The 19,071-nt window shown below is 40.4% G+C and overlaps 2 protein-coding genes across 3 annotated transcripts in view; one reads left to right on the top strand and one right to left on the bottom strand.

Moving 5' to 3' along the window:
- Positions 1 to 5,776, top strand: part of pfn2a (profilin 2a) — a 6,657-nt gene extending 881 nt beyond the window's left edge. Inside the window, exons 2-3 of one of the 2 annotated variants that reach the window (XM_069712429.1) lie at positions 1,345 to 1,537; positions 3,948 to 5,776. In XM_069712429.1, coding sequence (XP_069568530.1) covers positions 1,345 to 1,537; positions 3,948 to 4,045 — 291 coding nt within the window. In that variant the 3' untranslated portion in view covers positions 4,046 to 5,776. Of the gene's footprint in view, positions 1 to 1,344; positions 1,538 to 3,637 lie in introns of both variants that reach the window. The other variant, XM_069712430.1, reaches the window with a different exon arrangement.
- A 9,119-nt stretch (positions 5,777 to 14,895) lies between these two features.
- On the bottom strand, positions 14,896 to 17,470 carry ahsg2 (alpha-2-HS-glycoprotein 2). Its single transcript, XM_069712593.1, has 7 exons — positions 17,219 to 17,470; positions 16,622 to 16,732; positions 16,403 to 16,484; positions 16,128 to 16,282; positions 15,931 to 16,026; positions 15,686 to 15,757; positions 14,896 to 15,548 (listed from the first exon to the last, which is right to left on the bottom strand). The coding sequence occupies exons 1-7, from the start codon at positions 17,414 to 17,416 to the stop codon at positions 15,081 to 15,083; spliced, it is 1,182 nt and encodes a 393-aa protein (XP_069568694.1). The 5' UTR covers positions 17,417 to 17,470; the 3' UTR covers positions 14,896 to 15,080.
- Positions 17,471 to 19,071: the final 1,601 nt, after the last annotated feature.

Below are 19,071 nucleotides of genomic sequence, written 5' to 3'. Positions count from 1 at the left end.
TCTACCAGCACATTCATACATGAGCATTTCTTTTATTGGATTGACTATTTTTTAATTTTTGTATTCATTGTGAAGGATGGCGCGAGAGCTAGTCCGGCGCACTTCCGCTAGTCACTGCAGGCAAAAAGGTTGCACGCTTTGATTATGGCTTCGGTTTGGGGATGAGGGTGGATGAGGGTGTGTGAGGGTCCAGAAATTGTGGGACTAATGTCCGTAGACTTTCAGGTTTCTTTGCACAGACGACCTCCTCTCTATCCTTTTTAAAATAAATAGCCAGAAGAGCAGTTTATCTGAAATAGGGTTGCAACTAATAATCATTTTCTTCATCGATTAACTAATGTGCCCATTCTTCTTCTTTTTTTTTTTTTTTTTTTTTTTCCCAATTAATCAGCTCACACTAAAATAATAGCAAAAAAAAAAACATAGTCATGTATGTGGTGTTTTTAAAATAGCTCGTTTTGTCTGGCCAATTATTAACCGAGCATAGCCGGTTTACTGTCATCGATGACAAACAAAGGCAGCAAATCTTCATGTTTTAGAAGCTGAAAGCAGCAGATATTTGTAGTTGTTGCTTGATAATTCATTGAAATGAGGGATTTGAAGTAATTGTCGCTGGTAAATTTGACCCAAAAAGTCTCTCGGGTTGTAGACGGAGACATATAATGTGATGTGAAAGCAGATATCATCTTGGCTTGAATATAGTGATAGCAGAAAATGATTGTCTTTTCTGGGTTTAAAAGGCTTAATTGCAGTTAAGCGATGTCATTTTCTGAACTCCTCACCAGACTGATTTAGCTGTTCTATTATATCCACATTACTGATGATTATTTATAAGAAATTTCACTGTGTGAATATATTGGGGAAAGTGCCGATAGTCATCCCCTCAACATCGTTACAATACCGACACCAAGGTGTTTTCTCCAAAAATATTGACTTTATTAGATTTTGTTCATGTCGCCTAACCCTAACTCTAGCTGTAGCTGGAAATGTAAAAATATAACTGAGGAAATGAGCAAGCACTTCTTGGATCTGACAGCACTGTAACAGAAAACGGGTGCTCCTGATGCATGAGTAAGCAGTGGTCACAAGAAAGGAAATGAATTCCCAAAAGTCGAGGCAGACTGTATTGTTATTGTACAGTGTTTAAAGCATCCATTATCATGGCTTCCTTGTGCAGACACATGTTCTTTCTTCCTGACAAAAGTATGATTTATGTATTTAATTCGTAGCTTAAATGATGCAATCATATTGAGATAGTCATTTAACTTGAAGCATATTTGATCCATCCGTGTGATCTGACAAGGTTGCCTCCATCCTGTGGCTTGATGTGTTTTTTTTTTTCAGTCTCAGGAAATAGATGTCCTCGTCGGAAAGGACAGGGAGACCTTTTACACCAGCGGTCTCACTTTGGGCTCAAAGAAGTGTTCAGTCCTCAGAGACAGCCTCAACGATGACGGGGACTGGACAATGGACATCAGGACAAAGAGCCAAGGAGGAGAACCGACATACAATGTCTCTTTGGGAAAAGCTGGAAAAGGTAAAAGTCTAGCGTCAAAACGGTTTCCTTCACTGCAACCATGAACGCGCTGCCTGCACTGGTAAAGACACCGTATTGTTTAACGTCATGAAAACATTATATGGGCACGAGAGCTACCACAAGGAAGTGCAGACCTGAATATATCGGGCTTATTCACTTGTAACATGAGATCAGTGACCCACACATGACCAAGAGCTCACAAGTGTATCTGCAATACACGTTTGTTGTTGCCACGAGAGTTCCAACTTGTGGTTGCTTTCAAAATCCATTTATTTACTCGATAATTGTTTCAAAAATGGTAAAAGATGGCTGCCACAATTCCTTAGAGCTCGACTACAAATAACCTTTTTAAAGTTGCCAGCAGATCAGTGAAGGTGCTAATATATACTGGCCTTACGATTCGCCTGCCAACATCAGCGCAATTTACAGATGTCCCCTAAAGGTTTTGTATGCAGACATTTGGTAGACACTACAATTTACAGATGTTCCCTAAATGCCTCACGCAGGCTATGGGTAGATAGATACCAGCTGGAAAAGCCTCTAGTTCCCACTCAGTGTAGCGACAGGTGAGTTGTAAAATGATTTAAGCCTCATTTCTTTCTTTTTTAAATTAATCAAGTGGGTTTTTTTGTTTTGTTTTTTAAATCTACCTGAGTGGGTCCTTATTTATCTCCGTGGGCTGCCTGAGTAAAGGCCATATATGCGAGACACTGGGCTATAATTTAGTGCCATTATGTTCTGTCACTGCATCAATATAGACTCTTCCATGTCTGCAAAGCATCTTAGTATGGAGAAGTTTCCACCCCTGCACAGGCCAAGACATATTTAAAAATGAAAAAAAAATATTTACTTTAGTGTGAGACAATGAAAAGCAGCAAATCCTCATGTTTGAGAAGCTAAAATGTGCAAATATTCAGAAAACAAATACACCTAAAACACAAAAAATATTTTTCAAATGATTGCAGATGAGCACAAAATCACATTTAGTCGCAATAAGAGATCAATTATTTTGGATAATGACTAAAGCCATTATTTAAACTTTTGATTTTCTAATAAAAAGTATGAATATTTGCTGGTTTCAGCTTCTTGTATGCAATAATTTGACCTGCAGGTATGCTATAAAAAAAACAGCTTTGGTAAACCTCCTAAACATAATGTGACGCTTTCAGGCAGGTCTCATGCATGCAGACAGACTCAAGTTAAAATATTACACGCACTTATTACATAGTGTCTCACCATTGTCATGTAAGCCAAGATTTGCCTACTGCTGTAGGTTTGTCTTTATGGGCCTCAGTGTGACATTATTTCACCGTTTCTCACGCAAAGAATTTGTTGAGGTCTGACACCCAAGATGATCTAATTGGCCACAGCGTCGTATTGTCCAAATCAATAGCCAACAAAGCTTTCCAATACTTTTTTTTTTAAACTTGGGAGTATGCTGCTAAATGTGAGAAACATTGATTGCAATAAAACCCGACTCTTATTTTCCTTCAAATATTTCTACACTGTCCTCTTTCCTCATGCTGCTGCTCTTCATGTTGTACTTTGCACGAGTAGTCAAAAGGGCATAAATGAAGTGTTGCACATACTTGATTTGTACCAACAGGTGCATTGAGATTTGAGTCTTAATTAGTCTTTGTCTTTTACGGTCATGTCTTGATTTGGCAGAATGAGCCGGTCTCTGCTTGTATTCTATAACGACAACAACAAAATGTCTTTGCTTGGCTATTTAGTGTTAATTAGCAAAAGCTGTCTGGACTTATTGAGTGCACTGATCTTTGAGTAGCTTATTGTTACATTACAAAAAACACTGATATTCAAATGTGCAATGGTAGAGCAGGGCTATGTGGGAAATCATTCACTTGTTCCCTATTTAACAAGCACAAGTCAGCAATTCATTTGGAAGTTTCGGACACTGAATTTGACTGTTTAAACCCGAGGTGCAGTGTCTCAGGAAATGTATGGACACCACATTGTGTCAATTGGCTAACAGCTAGCCCCGTGTTGTACTCTGAATATCCCTAAACCACACATTACATACTTGAACTGGCTTCCTTTACCACTTTTCTTAACTCTCTTTTTCTATCTCTTTTCTTTCAGTTATGATTCTTGTAATGGGCAAAGAAGGGGTCCATGGAGGTGGCTTGAATAAGAAGGCTTACTCAATGGCAAAACACTTGAGGGATTCAGGGTTTTAATGTTTTCAAGCTCACTTAGATTAAATTTGAGGGACAAAAAGAAGAGAAAAGAAATATTGCTGTTAAGATTTCTCCTGCAAGCAGTTCAAATGTCTCGGAAACTTTTAATAGCAATGAAGAGTGGTAAGATACTGTGTCACCTATGTTCCACCCTGTAGGGGGGGAGACTCTTCAATTTTGTTAATTTCTCTTTTTTTCCTTGTGTGCTCCAGTATTGGTTTTAGTCATGGGAAAGGAGGCGGTCCATGGTGGAAATCTTAACAAGAAAGCACATGCAATGGCTGAGTACCTGAGGAAGTCTGGATATTAAGCAACCTCTCCACCCATTCGTCAACTTAGCAGCTCACTTCTCACTCACCGTATTGGTATGACACTACTTCAGGATTAGGTGGCATACAATGTTCTTTCTACCCAGTGTACTTTTATACACAGCCTTTTGTTTGCTTAACTCCCCTCCCCACCCTGTTTTTTTTTTTTTAATCCCCCCCACTTTAACATTGTACTTATGTTTTTGGCACTACAGTAATGGCATGTTCATTGAAATGTTTATTAACCAAAAGTGTGCAAAAAAAAAAAAAAAAGATCGCAAAGTGTAATAAAAGTGTTGAACAAATTTGGACTCGCCTTGTATACCATTCACTTAGTATCTGGCTAGTATTCCAAGAGGGAGTACACATGTAGTGGTGGTGACAGTTGCATAGTTCTGCTTTTTTTGAGCATTACTAAAAGAAGCTGGGTTCATTTTCTTTCTTTTTTTTTTTTTTTTTTTTTTTTTTTTTAATCAGCATGTGGGCATTTTTAAAAGTTGCATGCATACCCTTTTTGGCATTCAGACCCCCTTCCTGTCCAAGCTCAATATTCCAGCCAAAACCATCTTCTCATCTGCCTCCATCATCACATCTTCAAGCCTCCATTTAAAGAAACGACGAACTTCCTCTGACAAAGTCCTGTATGTGTGTACCGATTTTTCGCCACCCTCAAGCAGAACTTCTTTTACCCTCCATCACATGCTTTTGCTGTTGTACCTGAATGTGGTCTTAAAAACTTAATGACGTGGTGTTGGGCTATTGTGTGAGTGTAGTGTAAGGTCAGCATTACCGAGATTGTCATCGAACTTCACCACATCTTGGGAGTCTCGGCGGACATTCCACCTCTGTAACAGCTGAGTCAGTCATCTCCTGCTATCTGTAAATTTTGCTGTAAATCACTAGACACTCATGAGATTATGCCCCCCCCCCCTCCCCCCGGCCCACCCCCCCCACCATCCATCCAGACCATCCTTTGGACCAATTGTCAATGAGAGGATCATCGGAATTCCTTCAGCCTGTTCGGATGGATGATTGTTGGCATCACCTGTTGACTGTAAATCATCAAGATGACTTCAGATGACTGTAAAACATGTAACTGCTTCTTTAGACTTCAACACTAAACTTTTCATCACTAATTGATTTGTTGCTAACTTCATGTTCATTAACCAATGAAATGGCAATGTAATTTTACTACAGTATGAATGCATTTTGACTGTAAACCGAGGCTGTTGCGCTCCAACACCTGGGAATTATTTGCCTTGTGCTTTAGTCATCAAAGGTATATTCACAAATTGTCATAGTATGGTACTTAGAAGTATATTTAAAAGAAGAAAAAAAATGACGCTGTATACACTAAACATTGAAAATGGTGTTGGTTGGAATAAGAACATTTGTAAGTTGTCTTGTGAAAATTTTCTGAGAATAACTATTCTGTGCCATAAAATTGATATCTGATCTGTTGCTACTATAAGTTGGATTTTTAACTGCTGCGTCAGCAGCTTTTAATGGCACTTTCCTAAGGGATATTTTGGCATCAGTAATCTCCAGACTTTGTGGAATATGTACAGAATTAAACAACAGAAAAATGAGTTTGCAATATTTTGTCTTTTTTTTTTTCTTCTTTTTTTTGAAGTTGGAAATTCGCCCTGCCACGAAATCTGCAATTTCAAATGCCATGAATTGATGAGAAATCTTGTTTACAGACAGATCAAATAAAAGTTATTCCAACCAGAGGTAAAGCCAATATGTCCTGTCTTGCCTTTTGACTACAAATTTGTACATGAATGGATTCAAGAGTTTTAACATGAACTCAAACTTACTGTGTTAATTGCATTAGCAACAACACGGGTAGGGAAAACAGTGGCAGGAATCTTGTACGCTCAAACGCTAAAGCACAACGTTGACATCCTGCGCTGGAGCATGTGTGTAGGTGTCGAGATAAAGTGAAGCTACGGTTCTGTCGCTGAATCCCAGACATTAGGAAATCAAAGCATTTCAATGCAGAAAGCTAAAGGAAATTTCACTTTTTTAAAAGGCTGCAACTTAATGGGAAATTACTTTGATGAGAATATACTCCATTAGGTTAAAACAATTCTGTTTAGTTAAGCATAATTTATTGTGAACATGGAATCTTTTTTAAAGTTAAAAAGCATAATAAAGGACAAAATTAACTTTCTGGTTTTGATGTCAGAGAAGAAATAAACCTTTAACAATATATGTTTAAATTTTTTTTTTTTTTAAATCCAATACTAATCAAATATCTGAATTTCCAGTGAGATCTTCCCAGACTAAAGGAAAGAGTGGCTACTTAGCATATGTTTGTTAGAATTGGCCCATCAATGTGCTGCTACCTGTTCAAACATTTAAACTCATAAATGACTCAAAAGAGTACATCCCCAGTATGGCACATACATTTCGTACCCAGTTAGGCTTGAAAAAAAAAAAAAAAAAAAAGCCATGGTCACCATAACACATACTCACCAATGTTTGATTTATTATTGCTGTGGGTTTTTATTTTTAAGGCATGTCTCCTAGTTGTTCAGCATGTAGAAAAAAAAAATCACTATCTTATTGGCACACACAAAGCTATAAAGGTGGGCTTAGCAAATTCAAATCATATGACTAAAAGTCTAAAAACAAGTAATTAAGAAAGTTGACAAGACTTAACAAAAAGGCGTTAAAATAATTGTTTTAACAGAAGCGTATCTGGACGGCCATTTGAGTACAACTGACTACTTCTCAAGCAGTAAGTAGGAGGTTTTCTGGCCCTTGAATTAAAGCCCTCCCCCATTGGCCCCTCCCCTTCAGACAGCACCTGCTGTGGTCAGGTGTTTGATCAGTCATAATTAGGACCAGCTTTAGGAAACAGGTTTAGACCTATGTCTGCTAAGAGGAGTGTTTAGCTTTTTTTTTGGCACACTGCTGAGGCAATCAGTCTGTGTGCAGTATTTTTCTTTTTTCTGATGGCGTGTAGAGAGAGCAGGGGCAATACGATTTTACACTGTTTAGTACTTTTTGTGTTTGCTACTTCATGTTGCCATTGCACAGAACTGACGAGGCTTAAGGCACTGGATGAATCAAGAGGAACCTTGATGCTAAGACAAAGTCAACCTGCAGGAAGTCATCGGCACAATGGAAGACTCTTGATTGGACAAAACTCACTGCAAGGTGCTAAACTCAATCAAACCAAGGCCACAAGGAACATCATGGATGATGAAACGGATTACCAAGCAGACATGGGTATGTAAATTGAAATTGTGAGTTAATCATAACTTTTACCACTATCAAACCATAGCGTTAGGTCCCATTCATATGTCGTACATTCATCTATCGTACATTCATCTGCCCTCAAAAGCTTGCGGTTGAATCTTTGTGGATTCTCCTTGAAGTACAGTTTGATATATTAGACCTGTTAGAACTAATGTAAAACTATTTTTGAAAGATTGGGGGGATAACAAGCAACCTACCGGACAGGGTAATGGGCCAAAGCCAGACAGCGCAGCAGTAGAGCGACTCCTTAAAATGGAACCAAAGGTTGAATGTACAGGAGACTCGATGAAGTTTCAAGTTCAAGATGCTGCGACTACCCCCGGATCTCTCTTCTTCGTGGACAGGGGTATGTTTCCAGTCTCCAATATAGAGTCATGTATTTACCATCCATTTATGCATAATACTTGAAATATGTGCTGAGTAGTTTCATGTAAATATTTCCCCAGGAAGTCACTTGTCTCCCCTGCCTCTGTCCAAGTTACCACAAAGCTGTGGTTACAGCATCAGGTCAACACGAAGTGATTTGGTCGTAGTCGCACCTTACGATGGTTGCTTCGTCGCTCTTGAGGTAGGGCACCTTGTTTTGAAAGAAGTGCACTTTTGAACCAAGGACACACTTGTAACATTTTTCTTGCTGGCTTCAGGATGACAGCTATGTTCTTCCATTGCGTTGGTGGGGGTTACCAGTGAGGATGTCATGCCCTTTGATGAAACAGTTGTCACCGAACCCTCCCATGGTCACCTGCCACGCTGACGGCATGGTCGTGAAAACTGAATAGGCCATCTCTGTCTCTAAAATTAAAGTAAATTGTAAGTTTTTGCCCTTTTTTTAAAAATATTTTTTTGTCCTTGTTTTAGTTTAAAATAATCAGCACTATAGGCATAGCATGTTGGATGCACTGCATTATGGACTTTTCTCAAACATAATGAGTGTCAGACAAAGGTGGAATGATCATAAATCATCACATGTAGTTGTGTTGAGTACTTGTTTGTGTACCACTCGCTCCCATCATCAAGTGTCACCTACAGTGCATCTGGAAAATATTCACAGCGCTTCACTTTTTTTCCACATTTTTGTTATGTTACAGCCTTATTTCAAAATGGATTAAATTAGGTTTTTTTTCCTTCAACATTCTACACACAATACCCCATAATGATAACGTGAAAAAAACTTTTTGAAATTTTTGCAAATCTACAAAAAATGAAAAAAAAAAAAAAAATCACATGTACATAAGTATTCACAGCCTTTGCCATGACACTCAAAATTGAGCTCAGGTGCATCCTGTTTCCACTGATCATCCTTGAGATGTTTCTACAACTTGATTGGAGTCCACCTGGTAAATTCAGTTGATGGGACATGATTTGGAAAGACACACACCGTCTATATAAGGTCCCACAGTTGACAGTGCATGTCAGAGCACAAACCAAGCCATGAAGTCCGAGGAATTGTCTGTAGACCTCCGAGACAGGATTGTATCGAGGCACAGATCTGGGGAAGGGTACAGAAAATGTCTGCAGCATTGAAGGTCCCAATGAGCACAGTGGCCTCCATCATCCGTAAATGGAAGAAGTTTGGAACCACCAGGACTCTTCCACCAGGAACTGAGCGATTGGGGGAGAACAGCCTTAGTCAGGGAGGTGACCAAGAACCCGATGGTCACTCTGACAGAGCTCCAACGTTGCTCTGTGAAGAGAGGAGAACCTTCCAGAAGGACAACCATCTCTGCAGCACTCCACCAAGCAGGCCTGTATGGTAGAGTAGCCAGACGGAAGCCACTCCTCAGTAAAAGGCACATGACAGCCCACCTGGAGTTTACCAAAAGGCACCTGAAGGACTGTCAGACCATGAGAAACTAAATTCTCTGGTCTGATGAAACAAAGATTGAACTCTTTGGCCTGAATGCCAAGCGTCATGTTTGGAGGAAACCAGGCACTGCTCATCACCTGGCCAATACCATCTCTATGGTGAAGCATGGTGGTGGCAGCATCATGCTGTGGGGATGTTTTTCAGCGGCAGGAACTGGGAGACTAGTCAGGATGGAGGGAAAGATGAATGCAGCGATGTACAGAGACATCCTTGATGAAAACCTGCTCCAGAGCGCTCTGGACCTCAGACTGGGGCGAAGGTTCATCTTCCAACAGGACAACGACCCGAAGCACACAGCCAAGATAACAAAGGAATGGCTTCGGGACAACTCTTCGGGAAAATGGCTGTGCACCGACGCTCCCCATCCAACCTGATGGAGCTTGAGAGGTCCTGCAAAGAAGAATGGGAGAAACTGCCCAAAAATAGGTGCCGAGCTTGTAGCATCATACTCAAAAAGACTTGAGGCTGTAATTGCGGCCAAAGGTGCTTCAACAAAGTATTGAGCAAAGGCTGTGAATACTTATGTACGTGTTATATTTTCGTTCTTTATTTTTAATAGATTTGCAAAACTTTTAACCAAACTTTTTTCACTTTGTCATTATGGGGTATTGTGTGTAGAATTTTGAGGAACAAAAATGAATTTAATCCATTTTGGATTAAGGCTGTAACATAACAAAATGTGGAAAAAGTGAAGCGCTGTGAATACTTTCCGGATTCCCTGAATGCCTACCTTGTTATTCCATGTCAAAATGTCTGTATTGAGGAAAGTCTTGAGCAAAAAGAAGATCCTAAATAGTAATGCAGGAAAAGGGGAGAGCTTAATCCATGGAGATGATATTTCTCCTTTTGAGTCTTTGTAAGCAAATTTGTTATTGGGTTGCTTTTATCAAAAATAATGGCTGTAACAGCTCTTTGTATTGTTGGGATGGTAGATTCCATATGAGCTTTTCATTTTTCATTAAGGCAATTTTACTTTTGATTTCATATACCTTTTTAAAAGCACATAATTACCCATAATTTTCCCAATAATAGTTCCATAATTTTCAAAGCCTTGATGGTCTAAACCAGAGTTTGTTATTGTTTTAACTTGCATTTAAATGGTGTAGTGATTAAAATTACATGACCTTAGCTGTTAACAGAAGTGTTCAATACAGAAAAAGAGGACATTTCTTTTATGGATGGATATATTTGGTGTTGCAAGCTATGGTAGTTTTTGGCGACGGACACTAATCAGAGTTATGCAGTGGTTCCTTTCTGTATTCTCCACATTAGCTTAGTTTGGAGTCTAATTTATTTTAAGGGGGGAAAAGGGTGACTTGCAGAGTCAGGACACTGAGTTCCATTTCTGCCCTGTGACTAGTGGAAATTTACCTTTTTTTTTTTATTATTATTTTTTTTTAGGAACTGTGTTTTAATTTACAGTGAATGGTAACTGGGAGCCACTAATGAAGGCCTCACACAGATGTAGGTTCAGTATAGTTTAACATCCTGAAGGTGTGGTCATCTCTGTTCACTATGCACCCTGCCTGGAGAAAAAGGTATGGTATATTATATTTATTTGACTCTAAAACCCCCCTTTTTTTTTTGATTAAGGAGAAATTATTGAGTAATTTACTGTCATTTGTTTTCAGGACGGATTGTATACCCTTGGAGTGGCTGGAGATGGAGAAACAAGAATCTCCTGTCCAACACTGTTGGCAGCTCAACCTGAATCCACAAAAAAATCCAGCAATGGGCCAGAAACAGCAAACTGAAACTCCTAGCAAAGGGGTGCATCCTTCCACTTTGCCACATCATCCAGCTTCAACCCGTGCTGTTGATCAAACTTCAACTCCTGCAAAGTTAGCTGCCCCTCAGGTTCCAGTTTTGCCTCAAAACCCAGAGATGCCAAACGAGAAACCGAACCAGGGGCCAAAGGATATTGATCAACCTCGATTACCTTACTATCCTTTTTGCCGCTGTATCTTTTACCCTTACCCTCAAAGTCCAGACAGGGCACTGTCTGATACTCTGTCTGAGTCAATGAAAGGTATACCTACATCATCTTCAGAAAGCCAAATTTCAAAGGACCAAAGATGGCAAACCTTTTACCTTATTCCATTTGATCCTCAACCACCTACATCTGAAACTCCCCCTGCACAGTCACCAGTGACTAAACCACCACCAGGTAAATTTGATGACCATTTGCTTCCAAATCCATTTAAGCTCTTGTTTCAGCCTCAAAAATTTGGGGAACCACCTGCAAATCAGCCTGAGGGCCAAGACCAGAAACCAAATTATCCATTTATTTTTTACCCTCAGTCACCACAGCCATCGGCATCCAAAACACCCCATGTAGAAGCTCCTCCTCAGCCAAGTACAAAAGCCACTGTTGTTCCTCAGCTGCAAAAGCCTGTTGCTCCTCAGGGCCAAGTGTACCAGCCATTCTACTCCTACCCCTTCTACTCCCAACCAAATCCTGGAATTCAGCCATCCACAAAACCCACAGCTGGTCCTCAGTCACAACCGCCTGAAGCCCCTCCAGGCCAAGTATACCAGCCATTCTACTTCTATTCTGTCTACCCCCAACCAAATCCTGAAACGCCCCCAGCAACAAAACCTTTTGCAGTTCCTCAGCCACTGCAACCCCAAGTACCTCAAGGCCCGTTACACCAACCATTCTATCCCCAAAGAAAGCCTGAAATTCAACCAGTTTCAAAGCCTGCAGCTGTTCCCAAACCACCACAGCCTTTCAATCGGCAGCCAATCTACCGCTACCCGCTCTCCCGCCAACCAAAGCCCGGAATTCAATTAGCTACACAACCCACTGTTGTTCCTCTGCTGCCACAGCCTGAAGCTCCTCAGGTCCCAGTACAACGACCAGTGTACTTCCATCCTCAGCCGGGAAATCAGCCGGCCATGCAGCAGACTGCATCTCCAAAGCAATCGACTGAAACTCCTAAGGGACAAGCAGATAAACGGTGTCAACCCTCAAAGATACCAGGTGCTGGAACAAATGATGATGAAGCCCCCCCAGACAAGCAAGTTCAGAGTGCACAGTCTCCTGCTATCAAACCTCCACAGGGCAAGAGGCATCACCCTTTTAACTCATTCTACTACCCACAGCAACCCCAGCACCCACAGCAAGTAAAGTTGCCCCCTGATCCATCTACGCATCAGCAGGTTATGACTCTGGCAAGTATAAAAAAAAAAAAAAAATCGCTGCAAACAGCTGTTCCACAAACTGGTAACATTGGTATTGTCCCACAAGGCTCTGAACTCCGCTCTTCATATATGCAACCTGTGTACTGCCCCCAGTTTTGCCACTCTGGATTTCCTAATTGCTGTCCACAAGTTGCTTTTCATCAACATGTCCATCATTTTGTCCCCACTGGACTTGGCAGTAAAGATGCAATTCTATTTTATCCAGCTCTGCCATTTCTTCCGTCGGTTGTATTTTCAGAGTTTGGCAGTGGCTTAGGTACTGCTCCTCTGCCTCAAAAGCCAACTGAGGCAGCAGCAACAACAGTGCAAGCTGCTGCAACTTCCACCTCTCCATCCAATTCACCTCAGTCACTTCCATCTGAAAATATAAAGCAACTATATCTCCAACCACAAGATGGCAACCCTGCTACATTCCCTGGAAGTAACCCTGGCAAGACTGCATATCCTGAACAACCACATTACCCTTATTTTTTACCTAATTCACCATATCCCCAATGGCCAAATCTACCACAAAATGAGGAGCAGCTGCAAAACTTGCCACCAGGCCAGTCCCCTGGTCACTACAATGAGCCGTCTAAACCTCCGGCTTCAGGTAATGAACCTGTGAATCCAGTGGTGCACTATGAGCCATATAACCTTCAGACCTCAAAACAGCCAGCTGTCAGGCGGAAACATGAATAATCCATCAGGGCCTAATTTTGAGTCTTATATCAACAGCACTATGCAGCAAAGCAGCAGGGTAACCCTACAGCCAAGGAGGAGCAGGCATTTAACAACAAAAAAAAATCCGGTGACTCTAAAGGCTCAACTCCACTTAAAACCCAACCAGACCTTGATCGTGTTCTGGTTCCCTACTACATGCTTCAAGATGCTCCAATGCTTACTCATAACAACTCTGTGGTCACTAACAACTCACAACCACAGCCATTTGTTAGTGACCCAAAGAACTCCACCAAACATGAACAGACTCCAAACTCTTATTCTGAACCAACGAGTTATGTGCTACTACAGCACGGCCCACCAATGCCTTTCAGACACCTGGTACATGATGCAAACTTTGTAGCACAAGATGTTGCGAGTTATCACAGCGGTAAACCCCATAATCCTGAGAATTTGAAGCCCCAGCAAGAAAAAAAAAACCCACACCCTCAATGGTTGGGGGGAGGACTGTCCAGTCCCTTACCTGGTAATGTGCAACACGTGCAAAGGCTTGATGAATCAGCTTTGCCATTGTTTTCATCTGCCTTCGACGGCCCTCATTTTGTGTTCTTGCCCCTTGACCCAGCATTCAGTGCAGCACATTTAAAGCCTAAATTCCCAGAGTCAATCAAAGACCTCTGGAAATCATTGACACCTCTAGGCTCCAGCGAGAGGTTTCTGCCCCCTGTTCCTGGAAAGATGTTTCAACGATGGAGCTCGGAAGTTGACCACCAAGAAAATGGTATGTTAATGTTATTTTAAAACTTTTTAACATAGTCTTTTGGACTAATTATGCCTGTCTTTTGCAGGAAATAACCAACCCTCTCAGAGAGAGAGTGGAAATCAAAAACAGAAATGAGTTGCCTTTAATGTGAATAAACAATTGAAATGGACTACCCAAGCTTGTGCTTTTTAAAACTTTAATTTAGACCACAATCTAATCTTATCTCTTGTGGTATGGACAAACAAGGACAACTTTTTTTTCTTTCTCCCTTTGGCGTCTTTGGAGGTTGTCAGTTTACATTCTTTATGCTTTTTGGACTCAACGGGTGCATTGCCTTTTTGAACTTATTTGTCTAATTTTGCTTCACCATGAACTTGTGCTTCCTGAACATTGACCCCTTCATGTAAATACACTTAGCAGAATTTGCCAATTCATCAACCGTGGGCTTGATGTGTGGGACCTGAAAATCTCTGTTGCTTTGCTTTGAAAGTTTCAATACAGTACACAGTCAGTTTAATAGTAGTCGGTATTTGTACAACAGGGTAAAATGTTTTTGTTTTTTTTAAGGTACTGTTATTTTGAAAAGACAATAACAAATTATTTGCCATTTGTTTTTAATTCTCTACCAGATTGAATGGGTTTTGAAATGAGTAAATTGTCCCAAATGCCTGACATTTGGATACTAAAAGAATCCCAGTCTGTAAACATTTGAATAAAACCATGTTTAAAACTGTCTTGAACATGAAGTCGTACAAGGGGAAAAAAACATGGGTAACACTTTTATTTTAATTTATCTTTTTACCTTGGCTGCATCAGAAATGTCAATGGGTTCACAGTAATGTCATTGGCATAAGCCAACACAATGGGCAAACAGCACTTTGTACTTTTGCAATCACTTAAAGAATGAATGATTAAATGCATCATGGTACAAATAGTAACATTGTGGATACAGGTTATCAGTGTGTCCTCATTAAACCTCGAAGAGGCTTCATGGTATCTCTTCTTATTAATTGCAACTGTGCCTTGCAAATGTACTGAAGTATTGTACTGCTATAATGCATTTTAAAAGAAGCAAAATGATCAGAAAGTAAAATGACAATTTAACAAATTTATTCATCAGCATTACATGCAACTCTTAAAATCATCAATTTTTTATAGCACTTTCAAGAGTTTCCCTCGTTTAGTATATTGGGGGTACATCCATCTGCCACAGCAACAAATACATTTACTCTAGCACCAGTGTTGTTATTGGGAGTCTGTGGGACCTGAACACTTAGAAGAATCTGATCCTTCCTGGACACGCTGGCATGCGAGAAATGGGACCTGTTTGAATTGCAGGAGCATCAACAACTGTTGGGGCAGGTGCAGCAGATACAGCTCTCTTAAACACAAGTTTCAGGACCTCGGTACTCTGGGAAGCATCTGAGCCTGAAGCAGAAGACTCTGCAGCAAGGACATAATCGGCACTCAAGGCATAATTGGCAACAGCTGTAGGAGCAGGAGAAGGAGCTGGATCAGCAGTAGGTAAAACAGCATCCACCACAGCAGGTGCTATTGGTACAACTTCAGCCGATTCCGATGATTCTGCAGACAAAAGACCGCTTAACTGAGGGTCGTGGAGAGCAGTCAGTTTATGGTGTCTCAGACCGTGCTTGGCTGACAGACTGCCAGTGTGTACATGAACCACTGGTGGTAAGGCAGGCTCTGCAGGTGCAGATGTGTTAGCATCTACAATGGGCATCTGAAAAAAAAAATGCATCAATAAGAAATATCAGAAATTATGTTTTTTTATAAATGTAAAATGGTAAAAATTATGCCTCAACTGGGCCATCAGAAGTTGAACAAAGTTAGATAATGGTTTTTTTTAATTTTTTTTACCAGCGTTCTAAACATCTTGCAGTCCACTGAGTGATCAGCATTCAAACCTTTGGCAGTACAAATGCCACGTGCCTGGCAGAGAAAAACATTTTATTTCTCAGTTTTGTCATTTGTCAGATTTATCATTCCTACATCTTAGATTTGTTTGGCAGCCTAGGCTAAAAACAATTTTTTCCAGTAATGATTTAGAGAACAAATACTCCAACGTTGTTTTAAGAAATGTGTTTCTTGCTTTGTGCACTTACAGCCATGGTGTCATTCAGGGGCATGCAGGGATCATCAATGCAGTTAGCCTCAGTTACAACATATTCTGCTATATAGATCGGACCACCAGACACAACCTGAAACGAGTTATTAAGAAGCACTAATGTACTGACAGACACAAGTTAAAACACGCTGGTGATTTGTATCTGAAAACTGTAAAATTTGACTGAATGCCCACCTGTGATGACATCCTTCCAACCTCCAGAATCATGAATGATGCGTTCCCACTCATGTTGTTGAAGGTTCCCAGAGAGGCATGGACAAAGTCCAGCGCTGCAGTGTGATTCAAGGGAAGCAGGGTAGGACAGCCAAGGCACATGTCCTCCGTTGACACTATATGTCATTCAAAAAAAAGACATGCAGGTTTTTGTATGTAGGGTGCCACTTGTGTGGTATGGTGTGTGTCTTTGTGTGTGTAACCATTTGGTTGACAGTGTGACCTTTAAGTTTTACCTTCTGTTTTACACTTGAATGCAGTGACAGTCAGAGCTCCTCCAACCTTCTTCAGAACCACATCACAGTCTCCTTCCACCGCCTGAAAGAGGACCAAAAAAAAAATCAGTCCTAGATGGAAATCACATTATTTTATTTTCCTAACTTGTGTGATCAGTTCAGCATTTGATTGAATTACTGTAGCTCAAGTCGAGAGCCACTCATAGTATGCAGTCTCACCGTGATTGCTTTGGGCCGGACTGTGCAGTTGACGACAGGTGTGGGGTCCAACACATGACAGTCTGTCTCCAGCAAGTCAACTTCCAAGACATATGTGTTGTCTTCGTTAGGCTAAAGAGATAAAAAAAATTATACATTATGCAATAATATTGAAAAAGAATCTACGGCATCAGACTGAATTCTGCTGTCTGTTGTGTTTCCAAAGCAGGTACAGAGGTCCCTAAAATGCTATGATGCCTGGATGAACATGCATATGTAGCTTCTAATGACAAAAGTGTACAAATGGGCAAGAAATCTGTTGAGTTGTTTGTGAAAATGTTTGCACGCAGAGGCATCAAACACCAACTGCTTAGAGGTATTCTTTGATGGATTATGTCTTGATTGGAGTGCAAACATTATAGAATAATACAATAAAAATAAAAATACAAGTAATAACATTTTTGTAATTTGATCTGTCTTGAAAAGCTAAATGCAATCTAACACATTCATAACAGTTCTCATAAAAGTGTCTGATCCTACTGTGCAGTATTTCGTAACACTCTGCAAACCATCTGTTTGTCTGTGCCTGTAACTAAACATCTACAACTGCTGACTGACCTTCGTGAAGAGCTTGATGTCGTCGATCCTGTTCAGTGCATACTTGTAGCCATGAGTGTGCTGGGCATTGAGGTAATCCTGAGCCGCCAGGGCAACCTCCTCCGCCTCAGGGGAGTCGCACAGTGGCCGCAGAATATGGATCTGAGCCCATACCCCCGCCAGAAGTCCCAGAACCACACTGATGCCCAGTAGCTTCATGTCTGTGTGCGAGATGCAAATAGAATCAGAGCAGTAACGGTACAGCGGAGTGGCAGACCTCGGGCAGCTCGTGGTGTATATATATCTTCTACTTTAAACATGAAAACAGAGCCAAGTTAAACACCACAATCATCCCTCCTCACTCCTGCGTCACATGTGGGTTGTACTCTTTTTCAGGACGACTGCCAAAACAGATGGAACCTGATAAAGTCTGATGCGGGATGAGAGGCCTCTAAAATCAGTGACCATTCACAATTTTTATGTGGCACAATACCAAATGCTACATAAATGTTTCTTACATTAAATATACAAATGTACGAAGAGCTTCATGTTACATTTGTATAACCAGCTGTCTCCCTCAGAGGTCAGATTGAGCAGGGCCCCTCTGTCAGCGGGGATTCTGGGACTCGACTCTTCAGAAAAGCGGATGTTTGCCAATGGAGGGGGAGGTTGTGGTGAGTTGGTGATAGTTTAGGGACAGCGATTACTGCTGCCATCATATTGGACCATCTGCACTATACCCTAGTGTCACTCCAGGTCAGGATCGGGCTAAAAACAGAGACACTGATAGCAGGATTTTTAGTTTAAAAAAAAAAAAAAAAGGGACTCAAATGAGCAATAATGCACAAAAGACATCCATGTTATATCCAGTTTTGCTGTTTTTATTTTTGGTTGCATGACTTTTCCCATTTCTCCAATAGGATCCCTTTAATATACAAGAGGTACACATTGAGACACCCGAAGTGTACATTTAACCATGCCAGCATGTCGTCAGAAATGTGAAAAAAAAAGACATACATGTCCGAAATTTGACAAAATATGAAAAAAGTCATAAATTGTTGGAAATTTGGAGACTCATTTTTTTTTCCAGCTTTCAGTTACATGAGTTTTTTTGTACTTCAGACAACATGACATTTTTTGGACGTGACAGCAGGAATTTAACTGTCTGACTGGGAGGCACCAGCACTAACCACTGCACCACTGTGCCTGAGATGCTGTGACTTTCTTTTGTCCTTTTGAGGACATGACTATTATTTCACATTTTGGACGACAATACAAAGTCATACATGTCGTCAAAAATATGAAAATAAAGTCATACGATAACATGTCCAAAATGTGACGAAAAAGTCATAAATCTGAAATTGTAAAAAAAAAAAAATTCAATTACATGCTATTGTATGAGGTTTAAAAAAAAAATACAAAAATAAAAAAGTTTATTTATATATATATATATATATATATATATATATATATATACTTTAGACTGTGACATTTCTTGGACTTGACATGGATGGCTCCAGTGTGAATTGAACCAATTACCTTCTGACTGAGAGGCACCAGCACCAACCACCACTGTGCTCGTGACTTTCTTTTATCCTTTTGGGGACATGAATATTATTTCACATTATATTATCTCTGGATATTTTTGGATGACAATTTGATCACTTTTTGGAGTATGACCTTTTTCTGAACTGACACGCATGCCTCACGTTACATCTCACTGTGGAGGCAACTGCTTTAACCACTACACCACTGTGTCATACTACAGCATGTTGTCCGAAATATGAAAAAAAAAAAAGAAAAAAAAAAAAAAGAAGAAGTCTCGCCCAAACCTGAACCCGTTGTGGCTTATTGACGGAGTTTACGAGTTGCAG

This window comes from Brachyistius frenatus, unplaced genomic scaffold, assembly GCF_029030835.1.
Source record: "Brachyistius frenatus isolate BFR_SWC_R1_liver_20210118 unplaced genomic scaffold, ASM2903083v1 Contig_110, whole genome shotgun sequence".
NCBI lineage: Eukaryota > Metazoa > Chordata > Actinopteri > Embiotocidae > Brachyistius > Brachyistius frenatus.
The sequence above is the reverse complement of the archived record's forward strand: the minus strand, read 5'-3'. Positions and strand labels throughout refer to the sequence as shown.